Source organism: Phaethon aethereus, assembly GCF_964289735.1.
Source record: "Phaethon aethereus genome assembly, chromosome: 5".
Lineage (NCBI taxonomy): Eukaryota > Metazoa > Chordata > Aves > Phaethontiformes > Phaethontidae > Phaethon > Phaethon aethereus.
Window position 1 is genome coordinate 42,877,140 of NC_138579.1, and position 18,509 is coordinate 42,895,648.

The 18,509-nt window shown below is 44.0% G+C and overlaps 1 protein-coding gene across 1 annotated transcript in view; it reads right to left on the reverse strand.

Moving 5' to 3' along the window:
* MAPKBP1 (mitogen-activated protein kinase binding protein 1) overlaps positions 1-18,509 on the reverse strand; it is a gene marked incomplete at both ends in the record, with an annotated part of 97,582 nt that overhangs the window by 66,395 nt on the left and 12,678 nt on the right. Inside the window, one exon of the mRNA XM_082000491.1 lies at positions 2,188-2,279. Within this exon, the coding sequence (XP_081856617.1) occupies positions 2,188-2,279 (92 nt within the window). The remainder of the gene's footprint in view (positions 1-2,187; positions 2,280-18,509) is intronic.

Below are 18,509 nucleotides of genomic sequence, written 5' to 3' on the forward strand. Positions count from 1 at the left end.
CAACCAACAACAATAAACTGAATTTGCATCAACTTAATAATGTCTGCACCAGTCTGCCTCTCGTGTTTTGACTCCTTAACTAATGCTAGTTTTCTTAGAGGTTGTCTTGACTGCAGCAAATCACAACAGCATCACAACACAAGCCAGACATGGCACAAAAAGCAGCAAGTCATATAAGCCATTAAACTGTTACAACACACATCTAGTATATTCTAGTATATTCTGCCCACGCCATGAATGCTACCACCAACAAGTAAGAACAGGAATTCCCCTGTAAAGCCCTAAGGAATCACATAACCTTTTAATTACCCAAAAGAATCCCCAGGTGTCCTCATGCTTGATTAAATCAGTTAGGCACGCACAAGCTCATCAGAGGACATCACTATTAACAAAACTAATCTATCTTTAGCTATGCAAGAGCCCAAAACATCTGTTTACTGCACTTGTTTTCTTCTCTCTCTCATTGCCCTCTTCAAATGTGAACATATTCAGTGTCAGAAAAGATGCAGAGGAAGAGGCAACACACACCAGAATATATTTGCCTGGCTCCAAAGAGTTCAAGCATAAAGGGTGCTGTCAAGTGCAGATGTGGATCTCAAACTGTCTGCAGTTTAACTGACTGCTCACTAACAGAAAGAGAGGCATTGGACAGAAATTAAAACACAAAAAATTCCATTTGAACACAAATGAAAAAGAAAAAACCACACCCCACTCCCGCCCCCCCCCCCCTTTTTTTTTTTTTTGGTGTTACTGTGAGAGTCATCAAACATTGGAACATGGTGCCCAGAGAGGTTGTGGAATCTCCATCTTTGGACATATTCAAAATCTGCCTGGCCATGGTCCTGGGCAACCTGCTCTAGGTGATCCTGCTTGAGCATGGGGATAGGTCTAGATCATCTCAAGACGTTCCTCCCAACTACAATGATTCCATGAACTAGGATCTTACAAAAATTTCTACCCAGTTTTACTGACCCTATCTCTCATTCTGGCCAAATACAGAATCCTTAATCCAATCTTGTACACTTGAAAAGGCCATTTGTAATTGTTGTGGAAGTTCCTTTCTTCTAATGCCAGCTTTCATGTCTTAAGAGTACACCACTTTGAGATAGTGCCCTTCTCCTTTAGCTTGCTGACGAGCAGAATAAATTAGCTCGAAGGAAGAGCCAGGCTCATACAGACTTCTGCAACACCACCAGCTGAAGTACCCCCATACAGTGCTACCTTAGGCAATGAAGGCTTTTCCTGAAGAGTCAATCTTCTGTCTTCCCAATCTATTCCCACTACAGTATCATATCTTTTCATCTAAGTCATAGATATACCCCGTCTCTACACCCATGCTTCCACCGGCAGGATAAAATATTTTTTCACCTCAGCTTTTCAAACTTCCATCTGAGACCTCCACCTGCCTCTTTCATAGTCCCCTTAAAAATTTTCAGGGGCTTTATTCTTTCAGACAAGTCCCATCCCACAGATCAGCAACAATGACATGCTCTGCTCCTCCACAGACACGTGCCCTTTGGGTGAGCTCTACCTTCATCAAGATCAGGATCTGGTCCCAGATTTCTATGATTTTGCTAAACACGCAATTCGCAAAGCCAACTCTCTAGCCCTCACCTATCTCCCTCTAGGTAGCTCTCTTGCCATCCATCAAAGTCTCCTTCTGGATATCTCTATTTGGACTTAGACTGCAGCTGATAGATATGTTGCACTCCAGAAAACCCACAAGCAAGGGCCTCTCAACCTGAAGTCTTTCTCTGCATTTGGATGAGGAACATGGTAAGTCATAAATTGCAGGGCATATACAAAAAGGCTTTTGTCAATTCATTGAAAGCATCATCTGCTCCACTAGGTACTCACTAGCTTGAGCATCATATGGAGTTAGATGCAAGTTCACCACATTACAGAGCACAGTTAAAAAGCCCACAATTTAACACCCAGCTTAGAGAAAGAAAAGGGAGAGGGGTTCCATTAAAAGGAATCTCATTAAAACTTGACAGGTAAAATGCAATCCTTCTCCCTTGCCAATTACACTAACACTGCTGAATCTCATCATTCTCCAGTGTTAAAAGACTAAAGAATGGTAAATAGCCTCCCTATAGAAGACCATAGTGGAAATACCCTGAACCTTTATGTTGATACATCAGTCCTGGTTTATCTTAGCTTGGAAGAATGTGGTTAGTGACTCACCCTGCCGGATAAGCAACGAGGCCAGTTCTGGGGTCGCAGGCTAATCCTCTGCCTCCCGACACAGTTATCCCCAACACCTTCTCCAAAGTCACCTAGTGCATGTGAAAAACAAAACAAGAAGTATTATGAAATAGAAGTGCAGTTCAAATGGACCCATACACAGATGCTGATGGTCTCGTTCACGCTGGCACTGAGAAGAATCACAGCTCCTAGAAATTCACTGACAAGCACTCAGGTACAGAAGCAACCCTACTCAGTTTTCTACATAGGCATAGCAAAATACTGCTGGGGTACAGAGGAGGAGTTATCAATCCACTGATTACTCTCTCTATGCCAGAGCATTACAAAGCATTTCAAGGACAGAGGATTGCAAGCAGCAAATGGTACTAGTGAGAAGCTGGGGTGCACATTCCCTGCCCAGGATTCCCATCCTCCCAGCAAGAGCAGCAAATCACTTTCTCCAAAACTCTTTCCCAGAAATTGTTTCCAGGTTGACGCATTCTCTTTACCTCTTCTATCCAGGAGTAGGTGGTTCAGCCTGGTCCCAGCCCAGTATTCCTAGGAACGGAATAGTTAATTTTCCCACAGTGCTTGAATTGGAAATCACATCCAGTGGACCAGGGCATCCCTACCCCCAGGAACCTCAAGAGACAGAACAGCTTACATGACTGGGTTCACAAGCCCACATACCAACGACCCATGCAAGAGACAGTAATCCAAAATGCTTGCTTTCCCCCCTGAGCAAAGATCTCAACTATTTTTAGAAAAAAGAAGAGAAATGCAACTGGGAAGAGCTACTTGAAAGATACAAAGATTCATAGCCAGGCCTCTGTAGCAAGAAGCTGGGAAAAGCAAAAACAAAAGAGGAAGGGAGGGGGACAGATGGACATGACACAATATTTTGGGGTGCACACCCTGTCAGAGAAAGCATCAGAATTTAGCAATTACCCCAAAGCAAAAGGTTGCAGTGGGATTACACTGCACAAGATCTGGTCTGTGGCATGAAAGGACTCAGCAGCTGAGCACAAACCAGTTCTCAGCCCTGGGGTTGTTTTGACCGACGCAAAATTATTCTCTTTCGTTTACATTTGCACAGCTTGGTTTTATTTATTATACATTTGATGCATACATTCCTCCTCAGCATTGCTGTCCCTGACAAACTTATGGATTTTACTGGGTCACAGTCTTCTGTTTTTAATTATAATCATCTAAGTTATATTTGGTTAAGGCCTTAAGGGCATGGAGGTGGCATAAGTTACTATTGTAATAATTACTACTATCTTTAATAGCTGCCCTGAAGATGAACATCTTGTATTTATACCAACATGGTGTACAAAAGGCAGGGACAGGGCAGGTTCCCCACGCCACCCTGACCACACAGCTTACCAGACCTGTGGAGTTCAGCTGTAGGGTGAAGAAACGAGGTCTCACCGAGCCCATGGCCCAGGTTACTATGGACAGTGACAGAAGTAACGTCACACAAAGAACCACCTTGCTTCAACAGGTAAAGCAGGGAGGGCTGAGGTGCCACCAGTTAAAGTGAGCCATCCATGCTTTAGGTAGTTCAAATTTGGCCTGTCTTCAAACCAGTGACATGGAAAGTGGGAGATTTCATATCCCAGACCCTGAAACAACTTGGTCTTTTCTTCCCTTTTAGTAATAACATACCCCAGATACTTTGAGACAGTATGAGAGAACACCAAATTGTCCCCTTCCCTAGCAAAATGAGTATCTCTGGAAACATGGCTTTTACAAAACTCCACTGGATTTTTGTTTAGTATAAGAACATACAATTTAAAAACCATTTACAAATCCACCAGTAAAAAAAAGGAAATAGTTCTGTTCCAGCTTAATGTTGGAACAAAAAGGGGGGGGTGGGGAGGAGTGAGGGAGTCTAGGAGTATATCCACTCTCCAGGATCATTAACAATACTTCAAAACACATCTCTTTTTAAAGCAGTTTTTAAATTAAAGGCGCAGAAAGAAGAGTCCAACGCTTCTACTGCTGAGATTCCAGCTCATCTCAGCAGTTCCTAATCCATCAGACTAAGAGAGGTTTAAATTCCTATAGAAACCGCGTTCTTGACAGTGAAGGAGGAAGAAGAAGAGACATGTGCCATTCAAGTACTCCAATCTAGATAAGGCACCAATTACTTGATGCTGTCAGCAAACATCAATTTAGCAATCCTGTGCTTATGCTGCTCAGCACAAGCTTTAGCTCAGGCTGGCTGTAATTGCAACTATCCTAAAAGGCACTACTTGACCTTGACTATGCAGCTATTCAGCAGCAATTCAGCAACCTACTTTCACTAACAGGTACGTTTTTGCTCTGCGAGGATGTGTATCGAGCCTCTCAGTGTGCAGTCTTACGCCACAGCTGAGCTAATCTTACAGCTGCCTGCTCTGGATGGGACAGTTCCTTCCTCCCTCATCCCACTGACACCCCCCACCATTTCCCTTGCGACAGCACTGGCATGGCAACTGCTTGCCCAGCAGGCCAAATCAGCAGAACAACCATGTTGTAGGTTTTGTTTTCTGTTTGCCAGCCTGGGGAAGCCCCAGGGAACTCAAAGCCAGGAAAAAGATAAACTGTCCCCTTTCACTGGCAACTAGATCAATCCAGCTGCACCTCCAAACCCACCTTGTACTTGGTGGTGTGGAAAAATCCGCCTCCTCTTACTCTTTAAGAGGGAGTGAAACCAAACAGGAGCACTAACTGATTTATCTTGGCACTCTCACTCCACCAACAGCAACATGTCACGCTTGCTCCAGCTTCTTCTCTCATTCTGGGGTCTGTAGAGGCCCCATGCTGCTCGGCCAATAGACTATTTGTAGCAATGCTAGGAGGTGGAAAGTGTACCTTTCTCCTAGGGCCAGCACACATCTTGACATAAAAGGAGTAGCTCAGTCTTCGGGTCCAGTTATTCTACTACCAGTGAGCATCTTCTGGCCTCCAACAGATCACTCGTTCCATTAGAAAAAGACAACTACCAAGGTCATACCACTGGCATTGATAGACCTAGTGCCACAGAAACAGATACCTGTGTCCAGAGACTCATATCTAACTTTCTGGAAAAGACTCCCCCCTCTTTTGCTCCTACTCTTAGCTTTAAAACCTTCCTAATGTAAAGAATCTGAAAGGGAAGGCCATGAAGCCTATCCAATGGATACTCTTACAACACCTCCACATGATAATCCTTGAGTATTAAAAACAACTTGCTTTGAAAAGGAGTACACACAAATTTAAAATTTGGTCTTGTGACACAAGCATCAATCCCACCACCCTGCTCACAAAACACCACAGCTTTACCCCCATGACCAACCTCCAGGCTAGGTAACATAAGAGATAGTCACTTGTCACAAAACTTGTCAGAAGAATGAAAAATGTTTCAAAGGGAAAAAACAATAGGCAACAATGCAGTATAAACTAGATTCCTTTCAACTTGCCAGCTAAATCAAAGAAATTACTAATATAGTTAATTAGGGCAGAAGTACACTAACTTTAAACTTCCTAATCTGGAATTAAGATTCGTAAGCAAAAGGCAAATTTGTCAATACAGGTCTGCCATTATTCCAATTCTGCAGTTAAGACTTACCACAAGGTAGGAACCCACTTCCTCATGTGGCAAGTGCACTCTCCCAGTCCTACACAGCCATAACCACTGCCATTCCTACAAGTCTCCCAGGTGGTACTTCAGCAGATCCCAATCAAAAACAAATTCCCTGGCACACCTTTCCAAGTCTGATCTGAGGTAGCCACAGGACCTGGAGAGTCCCCCTTCAGATCTGAGACACTGTGTTCCTTACCAATAGCTTCCATGTAGGCCCAATTTGCTTCCCCACAGTCATCAGACATGTCACTGCTTGCTCAGGCCTCCATAGGCAATCAAGGGGCCACCTCACCACCCTCATCCAAGCCTGCAAACAACTGCAAGATTAAACCTGTCATTTTGTGCGCCTAAATTAGAGGCACAGAGAGGAGGCCGGCTATCCACATTTGTTACTTCATCTCGAGGCTTCTATTAATAGTATTTGGCACTTTCAGTCAAGGTTCTCTACACGATTTGCAAGTGTTATGGAATCAACCCACAAGCAATGTGCTTCTGCAGCTCACTTTGCATTGCCACCATGCTACCTGTAACCACCCCATCTTCATTCCTTTAAGGTCACCTTTTTTTTTTTTTAAATTTGGACACTCAATACACACTCTTAGGCATCAAAACCAGAATCAGCTGTGCAGCTAACACCTGTCTTGCAAAACCTGATATTCACCCATTTTACAGGCTTAAATCTAAATTAGGCTGCTTGGAGTTGCACAAACATGTAAAGAAATTTTAGTGCCTAAGCAGATCACTTACCCTGTTCCTTCCACATCAGATCACAAGATCATCAGATAGCTCCCACACCTGGTAAGATCAGACCAGTAGAGTCCTGAATTGCAGGACTCAAGGTACTGACAGGTATTGATGGCAACCAGGCCTTCCCAGGGAGAGGCGCCTTGCTGCAGCCCAATCCCACCTGGATGTCAAAGGGCACGTCTGAGAGCAGCCTTTGCTTCCCTCAGGCAAGGTCCCACGCAGCTTGAGGGGAAGGCCCACGTGACAAAGCCATGCCACTTCTGCCTTACCACTGAGGTGCAGATAATCCTTTCAGAAAGGTTGGTCTAAGCAGCCCCTGCCAGCCTTCGTTGTCTTTTCAAGAAACAAGCGCTCAGAGAGCGAGTTTCATACTTGCACAAGCTCTTTCTGTTGTTTTGAGGAAGCTACCACAAGCAATTGTTTCCACATGCTAAAAGGACAACACAGAAGTCCTTGAAGGATGAGCCCAACTTCATGCCCCTGAAAACACTCTCTTCTTTCCCATCGCTTGCATCCCTTTCGGACCATCTACACTGCAAAACCACACACGAGGTGCAGGAGGCAAACACTGTGGTCTGCACTTTTAGGCAGCACGCTGTTAGAAAGCGGTAGTAAACACACCCAGCACAGTAATAATTTCCACCAAAATGGGTGCCAAGGGGGACAACCTAGTCACAGCAAGAGTCCTGCCTGACCTGGGCTCACAGGCGCTCTCCCTACAGCTGCACTGTTTTACTACTGAGCCACCGCTGCTGGGTAGGAGCTCCTGCATCTATGCCTGCTTGCCCACCAGCAGACTTCTACAGTCTGGTTTCATCTTAAAGAAGGAGAAGAAAAGAAAATTTCAAGAAAAAGCCATTTTTAACACCAGGCATCCATCAAAGAGTTTCAACTGAAGGCTGAATGATGCTGCTACTCACCCCATCACCCCCCTCAGGTCAGCAAAAGACTAAGTAGGAGTTCAGTAGTATTTCAGCCCCTCTTCCCAATATTCACATGCTCAAGAAATTAGAGTTTTCTAACTTGACCATCCCACCTCCTGCCTTCTAATACTATCCATGTTCTCTTCTGGGCCCCAAAACCTCATCATTCTCTACAAACGCAATTTATTTAAGCATGGAAATAAAGAAGCAAAGCATTTGAGAGGATATGTGCAACTCTTCAGTACTCAAAGACCACCATGAGGAGAAAACTGGTGTTACTGTACAGGGCTGCTCATATGTTCCAGTACCTATGGCATTAGGCAGGAGGCTACAGAGTTGGAAAACCACATCCAGCAAGCAGATGTGTCTGTTCCAGACTTCATGAGATTGGCCATTTTGGATCAGACATCAGTATCTATCCCTGGTTCCTGTTTCCATTTGCAGTCATAAATGAAGGAGAGAAGTCAGGAAGAACAGTATCATAAACAAATGTATGGATAAAGTTTAAGAGCAGGGAAAGCAAATTTGATTCTTTCTCACCTCCTGTCAATCTCCCAGTCTCAAAATAGATGTTCTCAGTTTTTAACCTCTTTCATGAGTTCTCTACCATGAACTTATCCACTATGTCTATAAAAGTTTAGCATTCAGAACATCCTTTGGCAAGGAACTCCACCAGTCTGGTACCTGTTGCAAGAAGAACCATCCTCCATTGCTTGTTTTAAACCTCATTTCTATGAGTTTCATTTGATGTGCCCTAATCCTTGTATGGGAAGAGAGAGTGAATAGTCAATCCCCACCTACCATCTTTAAGTGGCTCATGATTTTGTAAGGAGCCATACTATCATCCCAAGTCATCTGTGTTCCAAGTATAAGAGTCTTCACTTACTCAGTTTACGGCTCTCCTGAAAGCCATTTCATATCTTCAATCAGCTCTGATGGTCTTCTGTGAACCACTCTTCAGGTCCACTATATCCTTCCTGAGATGAAGAGGAAACACCAAGACTACATGTAGCTTTCAAGGTGTGGTCACAGCAAATGTTTACAGAACAGAATAATATAGTCTTTTGTTCTCCATTCTTTTTTCCCATTAATACCTTACACTTGTTGTGCCCATTTTGACATCTAACATCATTTACAGACAGCAGTAAAGAGGTCACCCTGCTCAGCAGAGTCACAGATAAGAACTCCTGCTGCTTTGCACTTGGAAATTTATCCTCCATTCTCTCCTCTCTGCTCCCCTATGGAAAGGGAAATCCTATTCTTGAATCAACAGTTTGATTTCAACTTCCCCCTTCCTCTCCACGCCTTTGTGATCATGCACTTATGAACAACAACATCCTCAGAGGGAGTTCTTGCAGCACAATTATTCCATTCCACTCCAGAATGACTACTTCAATAAATGTCCACATGCAGACAAGTTCTATTTTAAAAGTCTTCCCATGGGCCTGTGTATAACACAGTTAACGTTTGAATCCATTTAATTAACTGAAGGCATTGAGTCAGCATGAAGAGACAACATCCATCAGAGTTCATCTATCATCCACTACACAATGTGCCTGCCTTCATCCCTCTCCGGTCTGAATGTGGACTTATTAATAATGTATGTGCAAAGGCACGCACTCCTGAAAAAGCAGTGGACACAGAAATCCCAGAGATACATAACCCAAGAGGGTTACTTCAGAAAGTCTTCTCTAGCGCATCAAGTAATCAGTTACCACCTTGGCTGAGCAGTGGCTACATTATCATCTGTTCTTTTGCCTTAAAAAAACCCTGCTTTCATGGCTTGACTTGAGACCTCAATACTCTTCGGTCCTGACAATACACTGACACAGGGAGCTCCAAAATTAGGCCTGAGTTTCACAACAGCCCTGTGGTTTTCATGTCTGACTCCCTATATTCTGCTCCCAGAGTTTTCAGCATTGCTACACACACTCCAACGTGTTTTCCATGCTGCAACACAGCAAAGACATATCGGCATCCAATACGTGAAAATGCATCGTAGCTGTACATTGTCAGTGTCAGCATTTAAGAAATAGCTGTCTATTTCTTACATAAGTGAAATTTGATACAGAGCACCAAATCTCACAGCTGGCCCTGTTTGTACATCTCCCCCCCTGCCCCTGAGCCCCACCGCAAAAAAGCACGTTTAACCTCCAGGGACCAGCGCACACGTTGTAGGCTCTAATCCACCATCTGAACACACTGTCTGATCTCTTGTTACTGCTGCAGAAAAACAAAGGCTTGAAGTTTTACATTTAGTTCTGCTGTGCTTTGTTTGGCACATTAAACACAGAACACTAATTACAGTATACTAGTCTACTTATGGGGCTGTCAGCATTTCCACTGCAAAGCCTTGATTTCAGGGCTTTATAACACAGCTGTGAAATACTCATTTTGCACTTGAGCTTGACACGCAAAGGTCTGGCTTTGGCCCAGATTCCTCTGCCTGTTTGTTTTTTGGGGAGTTTGGGGTTTTTGTTGTTGGTCTAGCAGGGGGAGGGCTGAAGACGGGTGGATGAAATTAACTGCAGGAGATGTTTGAATTACAAGAGCACACAAACAACAAAACCACTCAGCTCCACAGCTGGGTTTCTGTCTCTCACCTACCCAATGCCTCCCCATTTTTCTATGTGGGCATAGAATATGCACTTTTAAAAAAAATATATAGTAAAAAAAAATTAAAAGATACTTTTCTATCCTCTCCCTCCTCCTCCAGCCTGAGCCTTCTGTCCCTCAGCATCCAGAGTACAAGACAGAGTACTGTCTTGACAAGCCTAGAGACTGAGAATATTCCACCTGCAAAAGCAACAGTAGTGAGCCACGCTCCAACACACGACCAGTTCAGAACATATCTGCCTTGACAGAGCAGTCTCCATGTCTCTCGCAGTAAGTCTCACAAGCCTTGCTCACTGCCACCATTGCAGACTCAATACTAGTTGCCTAACTGACCCTCTAGGAACTACTCTGAAACCATCAAACTGGTTTCACACAACCCACCACACAGACTTGTTGCAACATTTCAAAATGTTTCCAGACCACGCTCAGTTTGAAGCAGCGTTCATGGGGTGAAAAGATTCAGAGCTATGTCTAACTGCTGAACAAGCTCTCACATTTTAACCAATTTAAAAAAACAAACAAACAAATAAAACAACAACAACAACAAAAAAACAACAAACCCTGACCAGAACATCATCATCTGCAACAAGCAGTTGCCAATTCTAGGCAATTTGATTTCAAAGTAACCACTCCAAGAACATCAGGGAATTATCTCCCACAACACAAATTATGAATGACACACCTTGGCACAAGAGTGGCAAGGGTAGAAACCCACTTGCCCAAAGGTTTTAAATTACTGAGTTATGGGAAGCATTACATTACATTTGTAAACCTGCATAAAACCAGAGGTGGGATGCAGGAGTGTTCTGATGGAAATGCTGAGCCTCAGCTCTAATGGTTCTGCCAGGTGTCACTACAATGGTTGCACAGGGGTGTGCACACATTTATTAAAAATGATCCAGGCAGCTGAGAGAACAGGGAACGAAACAGGGATGGAGGTGGAAGAAAGGGAACGTGAGCAACCCAGGGTCCCTGCAGGCTGACTTTGCACATGAGCCTGCACGCAGCGTACATGCGTTTGTCCATCTCTCCACACAGGCTCTCTTGCCTGCTCTCCCCTCCTGGGCTCCCCACCGTACTGGCTGCTTTCAGGCCGATTCCAGCTGTCAGGACTGCATTCCTGAGCCGTCAGCCCCAGCTGTCAAGGGCTACGTGCTGAATCTGCACTCTGCCTTCTTCATGCACCTGGAGTAAGGCAGTCCCAGGGAGGCCATAAATACCATTGCATATCCCCGGGGAAGTGGGTGGGAGACTATTAAAAGCACCTCTACCAGGAACCGTGGTGAGGGTACGCAGAACTGACAGTGGCACACATCTGCAAGTGTCCCTGTAGCCTGCAAAAGAGGATACATATAGGGTTAATCTGCTACCAGCTTCTGCAGTATGACCTAGCCATCCTTAAATAATTACCTTCTGCTTCTTCACTTAACACCAGCCTGATCTCCCAATTTTCTCTTCTCCACCCCCACACCAAGGTCCAATTTCTTCTAAAACACTGCAGGGATGAGGTGAGGCACATGTAATCTTGTCCACCCTAGTTAAAGACATGGCAAGCAGCAACTTCTCCTCCTTCTCCCATTCAGCCACTAATCCTCAGCATAAAAGCAGCTGCAACTCAGTTTTTCATGAGATTTCACAAAATCTTCAGAATATCTGAGCTTCAGAGATACAAATGTGGTGAAGGGACAAGGGGCAGAGTGTGTGTAAATTGTCCACCTTTGTCAGTGTTGTGATGATGCTATTTTGACTTTGGAGTGGGGAATTTTTTTTGTTGATGTAAGCAAAGTTTGTGAAGATTGTGTGATGAATGTATATTTTAAAAAAGAAAAAGCAACATCAAACAGGCTACAGGTTTGCTGGCACAAAAAGTCAATCCTGATTTATTCCAGACTAAGCATCTGCACGCGGATTCAATCGGACTAGCTCCACGGGCAGGCAAGTCCTATGGGACACAACAGAGAGATGCATCCTGTGTGGGCAGGCTTCAAAGAAGCCATTCCTTGAGCTCTCAGGACCTGGAATTGTGCAGGATCACTTCTACACAAGGAACAGATTTTTCCAATTTGCAAATGTGCATTACTTTTCCATAAGGAAAGAGAGCAGGCAAGATACCAGATTTACATAGGGGGTGCTTTTGCCCTCCCACATAGGCAATTTGTCCAGCGATTTTTTTCCTCTGTAATGGAAAAAGCAACCAATTCACCTTCCCCTGCACGGAGAACTATCTGTAAGACGATTAGGTACAAGCGAGGACTTGCAACGCTCCCCCATCAATCTGTCCCAACAGTAGAGATCAAAGGAAGCAACTTCTGACTTTCTGGCATTGTTATACTGGTCTCCTCCAAATCCACATACAGGGCCTGAATATAGGCAAAGAAAGTGCTTCAGTGAGTAGAAGTAGTAAAAAAAAAAGTAAATACAGATCCCTTGGGCAGTGTTTCAGTTACTCATATAAGGGTTTGAAATCAAGCAGGAACAAACGGTTCTCTCAGCATAAGGGTCACTGTTTATCATCATTAATCATCTCTTCCCAGATAGGAAAGACTCTTTCCCCTCTGTTTCGCCCAGGCTTTAGCACTCATGAGAAGCAAGAGACAAGAACAAGGAAAAGAGCCAAACAGGGATGTGGGCATGGGCTGGCAAGGCTGCTCCCTCTGTGGCTCTGTCAAAGTCCCTTCCCACAGCCCCAGCCCTGAGCTGGGCCTGCTCCTAAATACAAACAGCCAGCGGTTAAAAGTCCACAGCTTCGTGTCAGAGACGGGCATCCACTCCAAGGAAACCATGGCAGCTCCACATAACTCCCGACTCTGGAGACGTCAAACACATAGGCCGTAACACAGTGTTTCTATACTGCTGTAGCAAGGAGCTCCATCCTAAATCACCTCCTGCAGAACTCTATAAACAGAACATATGTTCAAACTAAACTTGGACACGGAGAAGATAGACCAAAAGAGAGGGTGCAGAAAGCCTACCCCACAGATAACCCTGACAAGGGGAACCAGAGAAGGAAAGCCACATCTCAGCATTTCAAGAAAAGTGCCACATTACAATCTCCTTTCTCTGCATTTCTTCTCACTGGAGCTTATTTTTTGTATAAACGGATCAACGTACTGTTTGACAAAGCTTGGAGGGGGAACTTGATGGTTGACCTTGAGTCCAAGAGTAGAAACACACAAGCTAGAGCTATGCAGGACGAAGAAAAGCCTTTTGATCAGCCTGCCTGAGGTGACACTTACAAATAATTTGTGATTTCTTTATTCATGCATAACGCCTCATGCCAAATCAATCTATTTTTATCCTTCACCACTGATATGCACAGCAGTTCTGTCCTAAAAGTCATCAACTGCCACTTCTAAATTCTGTCTCTAGATCTTGTCCCTACCTACCCAGGCCTCATAGCCATGAAGGCAATCACACAGGTCTTCTGGAAAAGGGGACAGCCGTGAGTGGTGTATTTAAGTTGCCAGGAAAGATTTAAAGAGGCTCTTTATACGTAAAAGCCTTGCCTTTTTATGCCCAGACTCCTTACACAGAGCACATATCTGTCCCCTCCACAGGAGGTCAGAGAGCTCACCTCTCCCCGTGCCTGCAGGCTCCTGCCTGTAATACCTGAACCACTCCAGGACTAGACACCTTGTCCTCCTACACATGCATCTCCCTAGGATGGCAGTGGTGCTATGAGGAAAAGTACGTACTCGCATCCTCAGGGGATTAGAAAATGGTTTTGTTGTAAGCTGATTTAAATTATATTAAAAAACTTATCAGCAATTTAAAAGATGCTAAGATTGGAATAAATACAACAGGAGGGGGAGAGAGAGTACACAGCATTTATCACACAGCATCCCTATGGAAGGAGGCAGGTGGTAAAGAGATTAGTATTCAATCTTTCCCTAAACATTGTCTGGAATATTTAGTATTTGTTTCTTGCAAGGTGTCTCTACAAACATGAAGGCCTCCTGTGCTTACAGGAGGTAGCAACATGTACTCTCACACAGCTTGCAATCTATAACCAGATATAAGAGAACTAGGTGGCAAAAAGACAGAAACACTGAGGTAAAATATCTTGATCATGGTCATGCAACAAATTAGCAGTAGAGCTGGGAATAACCTCACCTCACTCCCAAATTCCAGCAGCTATCTACTGCATGGACCATGCTGCACCATTACTGTATCTCACTCCTGTTTGAGGCTAGGGACAATATTTTTGAAGAATGCTTAAAAACGAATCAAAGGAAAGCAGGAGAGATTTCTTTTTTTCCTCAAACCAACCAGGTTATACAGAAGGAGCCACCCAAGCTTCGTGCCCATCCCTAGCCACCAGTCACTGCCTAGCTCTTGGAAATCCCTTCCTGCACTCCTCCCTGCACTCTGCCCTGAGGAGTAAGCTTCTTACAGAACAGCCTTTATCATCATCTGCCCTTTGTGCATCCTAGAATTAAGCAGCTCTTCGCATCTGTCAGTCAACATACATATTGAGCACCCAAGAGATTTCTCCCGTCAGCCAGAAAGGAGATCATGTCCTTCAGGAGGAGCGATACATAGGAACACAGGCCAAAGACCGAATAAACAAACTTAAGAGAACAGTGCAAGCACTGATTTCCATCCTCTCCTCAACAATCCTGCTGCCACCTCTTCCTGTTCCAGTATGGCTGGAAAGTCCTTCACTGGTAATATAGTGTCCCCATCACTGCACCTGCCGCTCAGCCACCAGCACGGACAACTCCAGCAAACCCACATGTGGTCTGGTACACACGTTGGGCCATCCTTCTGCTTCAAAGATGCAAACTGGTACTACAGGAGAGGCAATCATCGTTCACAGTCACAGATATCCCAGATGAAGAACTCTGTTTAGTCTTTTCCAAACAATTAAGATGTCTTGCAAGTTTTATGGCCTAGATCCAGCACCCCAAAGTCCTGAATAACTCTCCCTGCAAGTCAGCAGCAAGAAACATCATCGATCCTCACTCCTGTACACACACACACAGAGGAAACCACCGCTAGACAATAAACTGCACAGAGAGACAAAAGGTTATAAAGATAACTACAAAGCAATCCTAAACAAACTCACTAAATCATTCATTCAGCCCACTTTCCTTCTTCACATACTTTGCCCTTAAATCACTTCTTCCTGTGATTTTTCCCAAGCACCTTTTCAGTTTCTTTTCCTGAAGGAAACAAAGCCTGTAAACGAGTGGTACAATAGTCTAACATAAGCTGACTTATTTGAGGAGTTCGTTAAAGGTGACTTAACAAAAACAGAGCAGGCTGCCATCTAAGTGACTTAAAACCCTGAAACAGGGGAAGTAAGGCTGGAAAAGCAGGTCTTGTCTAGCCTACATTTAGGCTCAGGAGCATGGGTAACGGGTAGAATTACCAAATATGAGAACTGAGGACGTAAAACCACACTCAGAGGAAGCAATTTTTATCCGCAGGCTTAAAAAGCCCTTTGATTTTGTTACCATCTAGCTTCTGCCATACTTCAAGAAAGCAAACCATTACAACGACCACCATTTCTTACTGCCCTTATTTAGGAATTCAGAAAGCCCTGGATCCAGGCACACAACCAACTCCTGTTCCTTCAACACTTCACAAAGTACTTCTGTTTTTACATATTTAGTTCTTAGCAAAAACTGCTGCTGTAAAAAAAGAGAAGACAAAAAGAGATATTATGGAACGCCAGTCTTCAGCAAAGAGTCAATGCTCTCAATGCATGATTTTCCAGTCAATAGTTTTAGATGCATTCACCTACTAAGAAGCATTTTGCAGAATCTGTCTTGGTAAGAAATAACTTTGAGCCACCCGTGTAGTTTAGAAATACCTGAACTACTAATCCCAAGTACATTTCTACAATTTAAACAAAAGATATAAGAAGCAGACAAACAATTGAAGGGCAAGCAGTAAGACTGAACAACAAAACATCATCCCTGTTGACTGTCATATGTGGTGAACATACTTAAACTGTATTTCATGCCCTACAGCCAAAAGATAGCTATAAAGCTTCTGTGCAGTTTGTGTCCACTCCTTGCTGTGGTGCACCGGCAGCTATGTAGCGGGCAACTGCTGAATACAAGCTTTACTGTCATCCCTTCACAGGAACTGGCCCCTGCGTGAAGCCAGGCTGCAATACCCATCACCGACCAGAGAAGAAGTGTTGGATGAAATGGAGCTGACTGCCTGTCAGAGTTGTAAGAATGCAACTGATGATTCGGACTCTTAAAAAAAAAAAAAAATCAGAACGAAACGATTGTAGAGAATTATTCATGGAGCACTGAACCCTGAAAATGTTCCCACCTGTCCACAATCTTGCCTCTCTTCTTCTAATTGCATCAATCTATTTAAGAAAAGACATTACTTCTACCTGCAAACCTTGTCTCTCATGTCCTTAGAACATCACAGGTTGATACCTGCAATAAAGCACTTAGGAGACAATATTGTGGCAGGATCTGTTTACATATTAGCCAAAGACAAACAAGCACTTAAGAGTTTAAAGATAGAATTAACACCAGCCACAAGCAAAGACCAAAGCTGGCTGCTCAGTGCTTATCAGCACTTTCTGCTGTATCTATAGAGGTCACTTCCCACATTTCTTTTGGATGCGATAAAAATCTATTAGTGACAGAAAAGACCACAGAAATTGGCACAATCTGCTATGGCAGCCAAGCTGACCGACCAGAGTCTTGCACTAAACAATCTCATACAAAGAATCAGAACAGTACTCAGAAATTGCAGAAGTTGTTTTGCTTACTAGCACTGCCTGGGAGAAGTCCCATGCACACTTCACATGGTGCAAAAGATGACAGCAGCATCCCAATGCACCTGTGAAGCCACACAACCATGTCACTTCAAAATACTGCTCCCTACAGTATGTCACAACATGACGACCAAAGCAACTAGAAGCTCCACAAGTAGCCAGACTACTTGTCTAATACCTTGAGCAGAGAAATGTCTGCCAGAAGGAGTTCAAGAAAACTCAGCAACAGCTTTGGAGTCACAAGAAACCAAGAGACTGTCACAGACCAAACACCATGGTTTTCAGGACTAAGTCACTGCAAACTCAACCCTGTGGGGTTTCTGACAGATGTTCTACCACAAAAGAGCTGAGCAACCGTCAAGCAGGAAGCCAACGCTCCAGACCCAAGTATCTCACCCTTTATGCTCTTCCCTGAAGGCCAGCCATATGGCGTTTTGTTGTTGCTTTCAGCCACCTTCCCCAGCCTCTTCCACTTAAGCTGGAGCACTGGGAAGTTTTCTTGAATCTGCTCTGAGGAAGGGAAGCCCTGGTGCTACCCCTTTCTCCTATTTATACCAACAACATTACTGCAACAGTTCAAAAATTTTATATATATAGCTCTGTGGTTTATTTCCAGGCAGAAGTAACTCAATGCTGGTGTACATGTGTTTAGACCACAGCAATTGGAAAGAATGTCCTATAAACACTGTTAACTCTGCTGCTCCACTGTGACCAGAACAGGCTCTACCACTGCAGAAATATGTCATGTTAGGAAAATTAAAAAAAAAAAAAACCAAAAGAAAAAAAGAAGTCACCCACCAAGAAGCTAAGCAAGCCACTCGCCACCTGCACAGCACTGCTGACTGCCAAGAGACCATATAGAGATGAACAGGGTGTGGGCCAGCATAGGGACAGACATGCAATACATAGAGCATCTGCCAGTACCCATTTGCATTTTAAAGTAATCTTATAAACTTAAGTGATGGACAAACACAAGACAGTCAGATTTGCACAGCTCTATTTGCAAACCCTGCTTGTACTGAAAATACCAGTAGTGCTACCATATTTTAATGAGTCTGACTTTAGCCTAATACCCATAAGCTCATGCACTGGAAAGAAACAAGACGGGCAAGGTGCAGGAGCCACAAACCAACATCCAAAATGTACACCCCCCAGAACTGGTTGCAGGGACCTCAATGACATGTAGATGAGAAAGGCACCTGCTATAAATCCAGAGGATACTGATCCCAGTGCTAGGCCTAGGTTTTAACACGACTCCAGGTGAGCCAAACCCCAGGCAGCAGCCCACAGGGACACACTGCGTCTGCTGTATTCCCTCTCCTAAAGGAGGGTGCTCCTGCTACCACATGTAGACAACTACCAGGTGATAGCTACCATACCTTTCACCAGATTGTCCCTTTCATGGGCTGCAAAAACAGCTCTGCCAGTCTTCCCAGAACACATTAAAACAACCTTTCATCGCTTTTTTCTCTGCAACAGCTAAATAATCAGGGGCAGGGGGGGAAATTAATGTGTCTTGCCTTTTCTTATGTACAAATCCAATGGGACTGGACTTCAAAGAGGAGGAAAGAATAATCAACACTTCAGAAGTATCTAAAAAAGCATGGCATCTTTGGTTACATGAAGTGGAAAAGTTAATGACCATCATCTCAGGCCTCTGCAGAGACAGGCGTCT